The sequence below is a fragment of the Dendronephthya gigantea genome, unplaced genomic scaffold (assembly GCF_004324835.1).
Source record: "Dendronephthya gigantea isolate DGI-Jeju-01 unplaced genomic scaffold, DenGig_1.0 000180F, whole genome shotgun sequence".
NCBI lineage: Eukaryota > Metazoa > Cnidaria > Anthozoa > Malacalcyonacea > Nephtheidae > Dendronephthya > Dendronephthya gigantea.
Window position 1 is genome coordinate 158,216 of NW_021163190.1, and position 15,465 is coordinate 173,680.

Consider the following 15,465-nt stretch of genomic DNA (forward strand, 5'->3'; position numbering starts at 1 on the left):
TTCCCCACATTTGAAATAAAATTCCTGCGAAAGAACAAGAAGTTTGTGATCGACCTACTTTAGTATTTTACCCTGTCTATTGTCAGATAATTTTACTCATCAGTGGAAAAGTACTGTCAGTTAATAAGTTAACAAAACTATCTGTCAGTGTCTCTTGTTAACCCATTAGCTTGCAATGCACCCAGATGTGGCCCACTATTGTATTTTAGGTCTGATAGGTGAATCACTTACAGCTGTAGTTCCCTGACAGTTTGTACTGTATTCACATTGTCCCTGCATGCGGCCTTTGATCAATACATCATCCCAACCATTTGGACCCTTGCAAGAAACCATAAATATTGTGTTAACAAGATGTTTGTTGACATTCAAAAGCTTTCACAGCAAGCTTGTAAACAAGTTGTAACAATGTCAACATTTTATAAAGTTTAAATATAAATCTGCTGGAGATTTTTTACAAGTTGCTTATAAGGAAACAGTAAATACCTGTGATAGAACGAAGCTTCCTTCCTTGCAATTTGAACATCGACATCGCAATTTTCCTCGTGTTTAGTTTCTTGCAAGTTTTACAATAAACAAAGAAGAAACTTTGCTTGCCTGAGATGAGAGAGTATGAAAAATATGGATTATTAAACGAACCCTGGTGTTAGAAAGAGCAGGGTTTTGTATTGATGGAGTATAATATAAGATTAGGAGGGTAAGATATATTAAAAGACATGTAGGGAAGGGTCAAGGGTGTATGGAAGGGGGGACTATATATGAGGTTAAATTGATAGAGGGTCTATTGGAGAAGAGGTATAAAGGGAAGGCTATATTAGGAAGGGGGGATGGGGGAGGGGTTATTTTACAGAGTTATTTAGAGAGAGGATATTAGGTAGAGAAGAGGTGTACGTATTACAGTCATAAGCAACATTCTACTAGGGAGGGGTATAAACGGGGAGTTACTTTTGAGTATTATTTAGAGACTGGAGTATTAGAGAACTATATATTAGAGAGAGGTATACTCATAGGGAGGGGTACAGGAGAGGAGTTGTTCGACTGTCAACTGGAGAGGGATATTAGAGAATAGGTATGAAGGCACATTAATTGGGAGGGGCATGTAGAGGGAGTTGTTATAGGAGGTTAATCAGAGAGAGGGTTATTCTGTAAGAGAGAAATCCTACAAGGGAGGGGTATGTGGAAGGAATTGTTATAGATGGAGAGTTAGTTGAAGAGAGGGTAGGAGAGAGATACAGAAGGGTTCATTTAGAGTCAGACAATTAAGAGAGGGGTTTTTAAAGAAGATTGAGGTGTATTTGTGAGGGATATACTACGGAAAGGTATAAAGAAATGGTAATCACAGTGGGGATGGGTTGGAGGTATTTATTGAGGGTGTGTATTAAACCAGGAAGAACACTAAAAAGAGAGTGGTCACATCATTGAGAGGTTTATGAAAGATCTCGTCACCACCTGATTGTTGAGATTCACCATCTTCATCATCCTGTGTCAGTTTCACTTTCGTCAAACCATCATTCGCATTGTAAGTTGCATCAACTGAGATCTGACCAGATTTCTGAACAGCATGAATGACGCTGTGGTTCATCTCTGCATTCTATAAAAAACGTTTCAGATCTCTGAATGTCAGACTCATTGTCGACTGATGGCAATTCAAAGACTGAGATTTCTGAGAATCATCTGAAAAATCCTGGAAACTGTCCATGAGTGAGAATTCACATAAGTTTGGGTCAGGTTTTAGTGGAGAAAGATGGCTTTGAAAAATGTCTTAAAAGATCATTTTATCAAGATTCAGACACTGTGATATTCTGAGATGGACTGACTCAAGCAAGACAAGCTGTATCATAATCTATCTCAGATTTACTATAACGAAGATGGTCGCTTTAAACATCAAAATCCCAAACTAAAAAAAACCTCATTTATGAAATCATTTAAACATTTCACAGTAAAGCTTTCGTTATTTCTTTGAAAATTGTTATATAAATCACATTAAAAGCTTGATATTTTCCTAAAAATCACTCACCCCGAGTGTTAATTCATCGGGTAATTCTCGACCGGCAAAAATGATTTTAATTCCAGCAGTTTTGACATTTTTCTTGCGAGCAATTTCGTGTTTTAGTCGAGCGATTGTCCAGGATGGTTGAAAACGAAGGTTAAATGATTTGCCGTTGAAGTTTACGGTCACGTCGTGCGACATATTTCGCTAGAAAAGCTCGTGTATTTCCTTGCAATTGAGAGAAAATAATTCAAAATATTTTGCTTCAAAACGAAAGTTTGGAAAAGAAATGTTTGAAAATTGAAAGTTTAAAACGACGGTTGCTTCCACTTACCAAAACAAACTTCCTCTTTTTTCCTTGAAATTTCACCCCCAGGAAGTTTTCTGATCTCTTGGAACACTGGAGTGTTTAACGTTTTCTATGTTGGCAATCAATATAATTCCAGAGATTAGGTTAGGATTAGTGTTAAATTTTGGATTAGGTTTAACCCTATTTAACAATAAACTTAAAACCTAATCTTAACCTAAATCTTAACATAAACTCAACTAATAAATAAGTCTGACGGATAGTTTTTTAACTCATTAACAGCCAAAACAAACTTCCTCTTTGCCTTGAAATTTCACTCCCTGCCAGTTTTCTGATATCACGATACACTGGAATGTTTAGCGTTTTCTATGTTGGCAGTATTATTCCATTTAATCCTTAAGATTAGGTTAGGATTAGGGTTAAATTTAGGATTAGGTTTAACCGTATTAAACTATAAACCTAAAACATAATCTTAACCCAATTCCTAACATAATTACAAAGATTAAATTCCTGTATTTAGGATTTAGTGAACATGGAGTTTTATATTAAAAACTATCGCAGCATCGTCAGCACTTTTGAAAGTGTAAATTCGCATTTTAATAGAACAAGTTAAAGCTTTTAGAGTCGACATAAATTACTGCAAAATAACATTTCTCTAAAATCTACTGAAAATATCAGAAAAATGTTTAATCGCCTCCAGCTCTCTCTCCGTCTGCAGGTAACATTTTCAAATTCATTTCTGGAAACACCGCAGCAAATTCCACGAATTCCTGACTCCAAACAGGAAAGGACGCGTCTTATGCAAATTATAAGGAAGAGATATTTGTCTTCATAAACTAATCATTTTGGAGAAGATTTCGAGAAAATACAAACACAGACTTCTCCAAGAACGAACACTGTATCTATATTCAGTCTATACAGCGAGGTTTATACTACAGAGTGACAAACAACACAGAACTTGCTTTATTATTACGACACAAGAACGACGTGAAATATGGCTTCATATATACAAGGCTACGATGAAGAAAGGTTTGTGGACAAAATTAATCAAAATTTTCATTGCCAGATTTGCTTCAACGTCTTGAAAGAGCCGGTTGTGTGTTCGAGAAACCAGCATTCTTTTTGCCGTTGTTGTATTACGAAACATCTGGAAAATTCTCAAACATGTCCTACGTGTGCTGATGAACTGACCGTAGAGACTTTGATCGAACCACCGCGAATGGTAAAAGATTTTTTGAATGAATCGAAAATTCGTTGCGTTTACATCAACAGAGGTTGTCAAGAAGTTGTAGAATTACAGCATCTTGACCGCCATGAAGATACATGTGGATATACACCAGCCGTTTGTACAAACCAAGGCTGTGGTTTAATTGTCAACAAGCGTGATCTTATTCACCATGAAAGTGAAGTCTGTGAATTCCGAAAGTTGAAGTGTCACTCGTGCGGAGAAATAACCAAAACTTCGGCAGATATGGAGGAAAGAATCGCGAAGAATAATGTAACAATTGAAACTAAAATAACAAATTTAGAAAAAAATATGGCGAAAAATACCACAGTCGCAGTCGCAGATTTAAAAGCAGATATGGAAGGAAAACACGAAGCGGTTAACAGCGAAGTGAAAGGATTGAAAACAGCTTTGGTCAGAGCTTTTGATGAAATGAAGGACGTTCTTATCACGATGGAGGGCAAGAAAGTAGAAAACACAAGAAAAGGAATAAATAGACCAAGTGGTGATCAGGAAAATATAATTGTTGCTGGAGGTTTATTGACTAAATTTGTAGAGATGTTTAACTGGCATCAAAGAACATGGTCGCCATTACAATCAATGCCAAAGGATCGTTGGGCAGCAACTTCATTTATTTATAACCATCATATGACTATAGCTGGGGGTTACTGTGGTGTTTGGTCTGTCATTGTTGATGATATGATTAGAATGAATATTGACCCAAACCCTGATCTCTCAACACACTGGAGTGACTGTCCTGTTAATCTACCTGATAAGTTGTCATTCCACAGCAGTGTGCTGTATAATGATCAGTTGATAGTCTCTGGAGGTGAAAAGAGAAATGGTTCATCTGACTTGATCGGATCAGTCAATCTTGTTCCTCCCTATACTGTGAAGACCTTATCAAGAATGCCAGAACCAAGACAAGATCACAGCATAGAAATATTTGATGATAATTTGTTGATAGTTGGTGGAAGTACAACTGGCCGTTACAAAGACAGCCTCAGCAGTGTCATACTGTACGATATAAAGAAGAATGAGCTGAAACAGTTGTCACCACTGCCATATGAAGTGAGTCGCATGGCAACTGTGAGATGGGGAAACAACATTGTTGTTATTGGTGGTGTTGACAAACATGGCAATACATTAGATACAGTTATCATTTACAATGTCAAGACAGAACAAAGTCACATGCTGCCATCGATGAGATGTAAGAGGAAGGGATGTTCTGCAGTTGTTATTGATTACAACATTGTAGTCCTGGGAGGGAAGGGTGAGGAAGGAATGCTGAAGTCAGTCGAAGGTTTCAACTTTGAAAGGTATTCTTGGGAAGAACTTCCAGAAATGTCTGAAGCAAGATTGCACCACACTGCTGTTGTTGTGTGAATAATATGTAAAGTATTAAGTGAAAATTAAGTCCTAACGTATTATGAACAATTGAAATGAACTATATAAGATTTTCACAAAGTTATAGAAATAGATTGTAGCATTCTAAGTTGATTGTCAGACATATACTGATTTGTATTTTTGTGATTAAATTTAAATTGTGTCAGTTCTTAGGATTATATATTAAAGAGCAATAGCAAATCTTTCAAATTGATATTTTCATTGATGAAGGTTTAAAATGAAACACCAAATAAAACATTTGAAATAATATTTTCTGCACCCCCTTCACCTAGGTTTTTCACCCCCACCCCCCTCCCTCCTAGGTTTTTTCACCCCCTCCCTCCCACAGGTTTTTTCACACCCCTCCAACCAGCTAGGTTTTTTCAGCCACAACCCCACCCCTCCCACCTAGGTTTTTCAGCCACAACCCACTCCTCCCCACCTGGGTTCTTCTCCCCTGGTGCCCCAGACCAAGAATCCTAACTGAGCCTCTGCCTCAAGAAATAGCTCAGTTACCTATTTTAAATATCAGCCTGTCTGTAAATGATGTCTGTGTCTGTCAGACTGCCACAAACCAAGTCATATTTTAAAATTTAACGATTAACAAGATTTGGAGAGATAGTTTTACTCTTTATTAAAACAAAACCCTGATTAACTAATATAAATTGGTTTGTAAACTAAAATAAAATTCTTGTTTCAAGTTTGCTCACAGGTTGTTTTGTAATTTCACGTTTTCCATCGCGTCCTTGAAGGCTTTTAGTACAAGATTTACATTATCTTTTGTGCTGTTCAACCCCATCAGACCAACACGCCATATTTGAAAAATTTCACGACAAAAAGTAAGGTTTTTCAGAGGGAAAAAATTTACGATTATGGAGGGAATATCTGCGAATATGAAGAAGAAAATTGTGAATATGGATACCTTTCCAGCAGATCTTCCAACACCACCTGAAATATCCATTTTATATCTGAAAAAGAAATTGATTATTCAATTTTAACACTTTCCCTCTTTATTGGACCTCCATGAATCACCCCCTGCAAGTATTAAAAACGGCAAGGTTAACAGGGGGGACTTATTCTATGATTCATCACTCAGCAAGTACCTTTAATAAAAGGAACTACCCCCCTGCCCATATTAAAATAGGGCAGTTGGCAGGGGGGTGATTGCCTTCATTTACAGTACTTGCTGAGTGATGGAACCACTTATACAAAAAACTATGGAGTCGTTCTTCTGATAAGTATTCTGTGCCTACACTTTCTTTTATTTTTATTGTATTTTTATCTTTACTTGAAAGCACGACATGAAATTACCATGTAGACCTAACCCGGGGGGTGACGGGAGTCAATGACCAAATTCATTACTCATTTTGTTTCGAGAAATGCATTATAGTTTAAAATTTAGTTTAGCCGAATTTATATTAGAGGCGGGAAACTCGTCTTACAAGGTAAAAAAAACCCAGGAAACTCGTCTTACAGGGGAAACTCCTCTTGGAAACTCATCTTAGACGGGAAACTCGTCTGATGTGAATCAGGCCACAGACGGGTTTCTCGTCAGAATCTTCCCGCCTAACTTTCCCGTCTAAACAAACGGTTAATTTGAACGGGAATCCCTTCTGGACGAGAAACCCGTCTTAAATTCGCATTTAGACGATAAATCAGACGAGTTTCTGAAATATCAACACGGTCAAGGACGGAACAAGGGTAAAGCCCGCCGCACAAGAGAGCTATCAGCTGAGCTAACGACCTCGCGAGGCAGTTAACTCAGCCTGAAAACTATCCGCACACGATAGAAACTTGCCTCTCGAGGCGAATTCCTCACGAAAAACTATCCGCACACGCGAGTAACTTGTTGAGCTAACAGCCTCGCGAGGTCTTTACCTCAGCTACCAGCTCTCGTGTGAGGCGCGCTTAACTGAGAAAATAAACAAAATTATTATCGTAATAATCACGATATCCTTTTTAGCATTACCCGACCCATCACACGTGTAAATTTTACATCCATTCCAAGTCATATTAAGACGGGTTTTTACAATCAACTTTCCTGTCTAACATGAATTTCCCGTGCCTAATATGAATTTGGTTATTAATGTGAGAGAGATGATACCTTCGGCTTCTCCGCTTCCTTGAATATACAATCCATTGTTATATGGTTTGTTGTTGTTTGAATAAGAACGTGATTTTCGTCAGATCTTCGCAGCAAATTGTGTCATGACAGAACTATCTGGTTTGCAAATTATGTCGACAGCATTGTGTGTACGAGAACCTTTGTATAATGATAAATTCACGTTAATTTAATTGTTTTGTAAGATTATAAGAATATTATCGATTCGCTGTGTTGTTACAAGGTTACATCTGGTCTTACCTTGGTGTTCCGAAATCACCACAACCCTGACTGTCACATTCACGGATTGAATTTCTACCATTTGAGCTGCAAAGCTGACCAAGTTTAAAACATTCAACCGCATTATCTAGAAAAATAAATACAGAAAAATACGATGAAGAATAACGAAGTGATACTTGAGAATTCTATGAACAAAGATATATATCACAATATGTATTCCAGTACCTGCAAAGACTAGGAATATAACAACGATCTTAACAACTCCAAATATCTTTGATCTGCTAAAATTTAATCTTCTAGCTTGAAATGGCTTTTCATCGATATAATGACCGCACTTATACAGGATGTTTAAAAAAATGAAACACTTAATATTTATGAATATTTTGATACGCTATACGATCTTTTGTGATCAAAACGAAAGTGAATTTTATAAACACTTTGAAGTTGCGTTTTTCTTATTCACCACAGCTGTAGATCAATCCACAAGATATCCTGAACCATCTGTGTGTTGATGAAAACTCATTTAGATTGGAATATTATTGCACCGCGAAAATATTCAACTTGACTTAGACAGAGTAAAATACTAAAGTTGGCCACATCTGGGTGCATTGCAAGCTAATGGGTTAACAAGAGACACTGAGAAATTTTAACTGACAGTATTCTTCCACTGATGAGTAAAATCATCTGACATTAGACAGAGTAAAATACTAAAGTAGGTCGCATCTGGGTGCATTGCAAGCTAATGGGTTAACAAGAGACACTGAGAAATTTTAACTGACAGTATTCTTCCACTGATGAGTAAAATCATCTGACATTAGACAGAGTAAAATACTAAAGTAGGTCGCATCTGGGTGTATTGCAAGCTAATGGGTTAACAAGAGACACTGAGAAATTTTAACTGACAGTATTCTTCCACTGATGAGTAAAATCATCTCGCATTGGACAGAGTAAAATACTAAAGAAGGTCACAAACTTCTTGTTATTTTGCAGGAATTTTATTTCAAATAATGGGTTAACAAGAGACACTGACAGATAGTTTTGTTAACTTATTAACTGACAGTACTCTTCCACTGATGAGTGAAATCATCTGACTTTAGACGGAGTAAAATACTAAAGTAGGCCACATCTGGGTGTATTGCAAGCTAATGGGTTAACAAGAGACACTGACAGATAGTTTGTTAACTTATTAACTGACAGTACTCTTCCACTGATGAGTAAAATCATCTGACACGATTAGAAAAAATCTACGTTAATAATGCTGGACCATGCAGTTTGACCGATTCACTTGGCATACATAGCTCAGTGCGTTATACTCCAGTCCCAGTTCTCTCTCTCAATTCGCGAGTCAGGAAATACCGCAGCAAATTCCAAGAATTCCTGACAGCAAATGATGCATTTTATGCAAACACTTTATAAGGAAGAGATATTTGTCTTCATAAACTGATCATTTTGGAGAACAGGAGAAGATTTTTAGAAAATACAAACACAGACTTCTCCAAGAACGAACACTGTATCTATATTCAGTCTATACAGCGAGGTTTATACTACAGAGCGACAAACAACACAGAACTTGCTTTATTATTACGACACAAGAACGACGTGAAATATGGCTTCATATATACAAGGCTACGATGAACAACGCTTCGAGACCAAAGTCAGTCAAAATTTCCTTTGTCAGATTTGCTTCAACGTCTTGAAAGAGCCTGTCCTGTGTCCGAAGAGCCAACATTGTTTTTGCCGTTGTTGTATTACGAAACATCTGGAAAATTCTCAAACATGCCCAACGTGTGCTGATGAACTGACCGTAGAGACTTTGGCCGAAGCACCGCGAATGGTAAAAGATCTTATAGATGAGTTAAAAATTCGCTGTGTTTACATCGACAGAGGTTGTCAAGAAGTTGTAGAAGTACAGCATCTTGACCGCCATGAAGATACATGTGGATATACACCAGCCGTTTGTACAAACCAAGGCTGTGGTTTAATTGTCAACAAGCGTGATCTTTTTCACCATGAAAGTGAAGTCTGTGAATTCCGAAAGTTGAAGTGTCACTCGTGTCGAAAAATGACGAAAACTTTCGCAGATATCGAGGAAAGAATGGCAAATATCGAGAAGAATATGGTAACAAATAAAACAGTTGACACTAAAATAAAAAATTTAGAGAAAAATGTTGCCACTGTTGCGAATAATATCGAGAAAAACACGGCAGATATAAAAGCAAATATGGAAGGAAAACACGAAGCGGTTAACAACGAAGTCAGAGGATTGAAAACAGCTTTGGTGAGAGCTTTTGATGAAATTAAGGACGTTCTTATCACGATGGAGGGCAAGAAAGAAGAAAACACAAGAAAAGTAATAAATAGACCAAGTGGTGATAAGGAAAATATAATTGTTGCTGGAGGTCTTGGAACTAACTCTGTAGAGATGTTTAACTGGCGTCAAAGAACATGGTCGCCATTACAATCAATGCCAAAGAATCGTTATGGAGCGACTTCATTTATTTATAACAATCATATGACTATAGCTGGGGGTTACTGTGGTTTGTCTGGCTTTGTTTATGATATGATTAGAATGAATATTGACCCAAACCCTGATCTCTCAACACACTGGAGTGACTGTCCTGTTAAACTACCTGATAAGTTCAGAGGACACAGCAGTGTGCTGTATAATGATCAGTTGATAGTCTCTGAAGGTGATAATAGAAATTTTTTATTTGACTTGATCAGAGCAGTCCAGCTTGTTCCTCCCTATACTGCGAAGACCTTATCAACAATGCCAGAACCAAGACAAGGTCACAGCATGGAAATATTTGATGATAATTTGTTGATAGTTGGTGGAAGTACAACTTGCGGATACAAAGACAACCTCAGCAGTGTCGTACTGTACGATATAAAGAAGAATGAGCTGAAACAGTTGTCACCACTGCCGTATGAAGTGAGTCGTATGGCAACTGTGAGATGGGGAGACAACATTGTTGTTATTGGTGGCATTGACAAACATGGCAATAAATTAGATACAGTTATCATTTACAATGTCAAGACAGAACAAAGTCACATGCTGCCATCAATGAGATGTAAGAGGGGGATGCCTGCAGTTATTATTGAAAACAACATTGTAGTCTTGGGAGGTGTGGTGAGCAGGGACAACTGAAGTCAGTGGAAGGTTTCAACTTTGAAAGGTATTCTTGGGAAGAACTTCCAGAAATGTCTAAAGCAAGATACTGGCACACTGCTGTTGTTGTGTGAACAATATGTAAGGTATTAAGTGAAAACTCCTAACATATTATGAACAATTGAAATGAACTATATTTTCACAAAGTTATAGAAATAGATTGTAGCATTCTAAGTTGATTGTCAGACATAACTGATTTGTATTTTTGTGATTGAGACCAGTTCTTAGAATTATATATTAAAGAACAATAACAAATGTATGAAATAGATATTTCATTGAGGAGGTTTAAAATGAAATAAGATTTCAAACAATAGGTAGGTGCATGAGTGAAAAAAATTTGATTAAATATTGACCATGTTGGATCAAAGTTATTAGTTTCTATTAACTGCGGTTTGGATTAAAAAATTCAACTTTCCTAGAAGGATAAATATTTCTGGAGGAGACATAAAATGAAAGGGTAAACTTACGATTTTCAGAGCATTGTGATGCAGGGAATATTTCTGATGTTAGATTTCAAGATTGATAATGGCGCCTGTTCATCTCTACCATGATGTTCCCCACATTTGAAATAAAATTCCTTTGAAAGAACAAAAAGTTTGTGACCTACTTTAGTATTTTACTCTGTATAATGTCAGGTAATTTTACTCATCAGTGGAAGAGTACTGTCAGTTAATAAGTTAACAAACTAATATCTGTCAGTGTCTCTTGTTAACCCATTAGTTGCAATGCACCTAGATGTGACCCACTATTGTATTTTAGGTCTAATAGGTGGATAACTTACAGCTGTTTTTCCCTGACAGTTTGTATTGGATTCACATTGTCCCTGCATTCGGCCTTTGATCAATACATCGTCCCAACCATTTGGACCCTTGCAAGAAACCATAAATATTGTGTAAACAAGATGTTTGTTGACATTCAAAAGCTTTCACAGCAAGCTTGTAAACAAGTTGTAACAATGTCGACATTTTATAAAGTCTAAATATAAATCTGCTGCAGATTTTTTACAAGTTGTTTATAAGGAAACAGTAAATACCTGTGATAGAACAAAGCTTCCTTCCTTGCAATTTGAACATCGACATCGCAATTTTCCTTGTGTTAGTTTCTTGCAAGTTTTACAATAAACAAAGAAGAAACTTTGCTTGCCTGAGATGAAAGAGTACAAAAAGTTTGGATTATTAAAGGAGCCCTGGTGTTAGAGAGATGAGCTTATTAGAAAGAGAGAGGCCTAATATTAGAGAGAGAGGGGCTTATTAGAGAGAGAGGGGCTTATTAGAGAGAGAGGGGCTTTTTAGAGAGAGAGGGGCTTATTAGAGAGAGAGGGGCTTTTTAGAGAGAGAGGGGCTTATTAAAGAGAGAGGGGCTTATTTGAGAGAGAGTGGTTTATTAGGGAGAGAGGGTGGGTCTTCATGGATGAAGTATAATATGATTAGGGGGGAAGGCAGGGTAGAGAACCCTCTACCCAGGGTTTCTCCATGAGGAAAATGCAAGGGTATCAAGCTGGGGATAGGAGTTTATTGGAGATAGACAATTAGAGAAGTGGTACAGTACTGTGTTAGAGGACATCCAGGTAAGGGGGTATGGGCAAGGGTGGGTTGGGTTAATTGGAAAAAGGGGTTTTAGAGAGGAGGCATATTAGAAAGGGGCATGCTAGTAGGGAAGGGTATAGGGGATTGGCTAGAGAGGGTTAATTAGAGAGGGAAATAAGGAAAGAGGTACATTAGGGAGGGGCATACTATTAGGGAAGAGAATAGAGAATAATTTGAGGGTTAATTAGAGAGGAATATTGGAGAAGAGGTACATTAGGGAAGGGCATAATCATGACAGAGGGGAATAGAGTGATTTGAGGGTTATTTAGAGATGGCTATTGAAAGGATATTTTATAGAGAACAAACCAGAGAAAGGGTTATTGGAAAAGAGGTGTATTAGACAGGATTGCAATACAAGGAACAGAAATTATTATAGTGGATTAACTAGAGAGAGGTTTATCAGGAAAGAGGTTTATCAAATCAGGTCATATCAGAGAGGGAGAGGAACGAGGGTGAACATAGCGGGAACATATTGGAGGTATTTATTGAGGGTGTAAAATTAGGAGGGGGATTAAACAGGGTGGGGTCACATTATTTATCTAGAGGTTTATGAAAGATCTCGTCACAACCTGATTGTTCAGATTCACCGTCTTCATCCTCGTCATCCTGTGTCAGTTTTACTTTCGTCAAACCATCATTCGCATTGTAAGTTGCATCAACTGAGATCTGACCAGATTTCTGAACAGCATGAATGACGCTGTGGTTCATCTCTGCATTCTACAAAAAAACACAGTTTCAGATCTCTGAATGTCAGACTCATTGTCGACTGATGGTAATTGAAAGACTGAGAATTCTGAGAACATCTGAAAAATCCTGGAAACTGTCCATGAGTGAGAATTCACATAAGTTTGGGTCAGGTTTTAGTGGAAAAAGATGGCTTTGAAAAATGTCTTAAAAAATCATTTTATCAAAATTCAGACACTGTGATATTCTGAGATGGACTGACTCAAGCAAGACAAGCTGTATCATAATCTATCTCAGATTTACTATAACGAAGATGGTCGCTTTAAACATCAAAATCCCGAACTAAAAAAACCTCATTTATGAAATCATTTCAACATTTCACAGTAAATCTTTCGTTATTTCTTTGAAAATTGTTATATAAATCACATTAAAAGCTTGATATTTTCCTAAAAATCACTCACCCCGAGTGTTAATTTTTATCGGGTAATTCTCGACCGGCAAAAATGATTTTAATTCCAGCAGTTTTGACATTTTTCTTGCGAGCAATTTCCCGTTTTAGTTGAGCGATTGTCCAGGATGGTTGAAAACGAAGGTTAAATGATTTGCCGTTGAAGTTTACGGTCACGTCGTGCGACATATTTCGCTAGAAAAGCTCGTGTATTTCCTTGCAATTGAGAGAAAATAATTCAAAATATTTTGCTTCAAAACGAAAGTTTGGAAAAGAAATGTTTGAAAATTGAAAGTTTAAAACGACGATTGCTTCCACTTACCAAAACAAACTTCCTCTTTTTTCCTTGAAGTTTCACCACTGAGCTATATAATGGATTAGGGATTGGGGATCTCTTTTTTACTTATATATCATGCATGGTTAAATATGGACAAATTTTGTCCAAATTTAACCAGCTTCGTTTAGTAGGGTTTGGAGAAGCCTTTTTTATAAAACAATATTGTTTTCATCATTGGGGATCTCTTTTTTACTTATATATCATGCATGGTTAAATATGGACAAATTTTGTTCAAATTTAACCAGCTTCGTTTAGTAGGGTTTAGAGAAGCCTTTTTTATAAAACAATATTGTTTTCATCATTGGGGATCTCTTTTTTACTTATATATCATGCATGGTTAAATATGGACAAATTTTGTTCAAATTTAACCAGCTTCGTTTAGTAGGGTTTGGAGAAGCCTTTTTAATAAAACAATATTGTTTTCATGATTGGGGATCTGTTTTTTACTTATATATGATGAATGGTTAAATATGGACAAATTTTGTTCAAATTTAACCAGCTTCGTTTAGTAGGGTTTGGGGAAGCATTTTTTATAAAACAATATAGTTTTTATGATTGGGGATCTCTTTTTTACTTATATATCATGCATGGTTAAATATGGACAAATTTTGTTCAAATTTAACCAGCTTCGTTTAGTAGGGTTTGGGGAAGCATTTTTTATAAAACAATATAGTTTTTATGATTGGGGATCTCTTTTTTACTTATATATCATGCATGGTTAAATATGGACAAATTTTGTCCAAATTTAACCAGCTTCGTTTAGTAGGGTTTGGAGAAGCCTTTTTTATAAAACAATATTGTTTTCATCATTGGGGATCTCTTTTTACTTATATATCATGCATGGTTAAATATGGACAAATTTTGTTCAAATTTAACCAGCTTCATTTAGTAGGGTTTGGGGAAGCATTTTTTATAAAACAATATAGTTTTCATGATTGGGGAACTCTTTTTTACCTATAAATCATGCATGGTTAAATATGGACAAATTTTGTTCAAATTTAACCAGCTTCGTTTAGTAGGGTTTGGAGAAGCCTCTTTTATAAAACAATATTGTTTTCATGATTGGGGATCTCTTTTTTACTTATATATCATGCATGGTTAAATATGGACAAATTTTGTTCAAATTTAACCAGCTTCGTTTAGTAGGGTTTGGGGAAGCATTTTTTATAAAACAATATAGTTTTTATGATTGGGGAACTCTTTTTTACTTACATATCATGCATGGTTAAATATATGGACAAATTTTGTTCAAATATAACCAGCTTCGTAGAATAGCTTTCGGGAGAGAATTTTTAAAGTAAAAATACTGTTTTCTGCATTGCGGCACTTCTTTTTACTTATATATCATGCATGGTTAAATATGGACAAATTTTGTTCAAATTAAACCAGCTTCGTTTAATAGCTTTTGGGAAATAATTTTTAACGTAAAAATTCTGTTTTCTGGATTGGGGATCTCTTTTTCACTTATATGTCATGCATGGTTAAGTATGGACGTGCTTTCCCAAGTTATGCTTGGAGTCTGATAAAACCACAGTTAATAGAATTTAATTTTCAAGTCAAGGTTGAGGAGCTTAGCAAGACGAATACCATTGTTAAGTTTGGCTAAAATACAATCGACACGTGACGAGAAAGGAACCGTTTTTTGAATAAACCTGGACAATAACATAATTAATGAGCTGAATTGTACTTTTATTTCGTCTCCAAACCATGTATTTTATTATCTGTGATAAAACATAACTACAGTTTTAAACGAAAAACAAGCGAACGGGACTTGAATAGAATGGCAATAACAGGCATTCATCCATGGTATTTCACACATATCCACATTGCACCCGGGTTTCGCCAAAAAGAAACAAAAAATTCGTACCATTTCAAAATAAATAAATTTGTCCCGTTTCAAAATAAATTTTTGATTGGAAAGAACACCGCGCCGTTTATTTTGTGGGCCGTCGACTTCAGCTCAGCTGGTATCTGGGATTTTCTCAACATCCAACG

At 36.4% G+C, this 15,465-nt stretch overlaps 1 protein-coding gene and 1 long non-coding RNA gene across 2 annotated transcripts; both read right to left on the minus strand.

Moving 5' to 3' along the window:
• LOC114538340 (E3 ubiquitin-protein ligase parkin-like) lies at window positions 1-2,288 on the minus strand. The gene is made up of 5 exons (XM_028559499.1): window positions 2,015-2,288; window positions 1,447-1,588; window positions 484-594; window positions 232-318; window positions 1-24 (listed from the first exon to the last, which is right to left on the minus strand). Exons 1-4 carry the CDS (start codon window positions 2,186-2,188, stop codon window positions 299-301), a joined length of 447 nt encoding a protein of 148 aa, XP_028415300.1. The 5' UTR covers window positions 2,189-2,288; the 3' UTR covers window positions 1-24; window positions 232-298.
• Window positions 2,289-10,933: 8,645 nt separating this feature from the next.
• LOC114538344 lies at window positions 10,934-13,421 on the minus strand. Its single transcript, XR_003688717.1, has 4 exons — window positions 13,147-13,421; window positions 12,571-12,718; window positions 11,449-11,558; window positions 10,934-10,992 (listed from the first exon to the last, which is right to left on the minus strand). It is a non-coding gene; the product is annotated as an uncharacterized LOC114538344 (long non-coding RNA).
• Window positions 13,422-15,465: the final 2,044 nt, after the last annotated feature.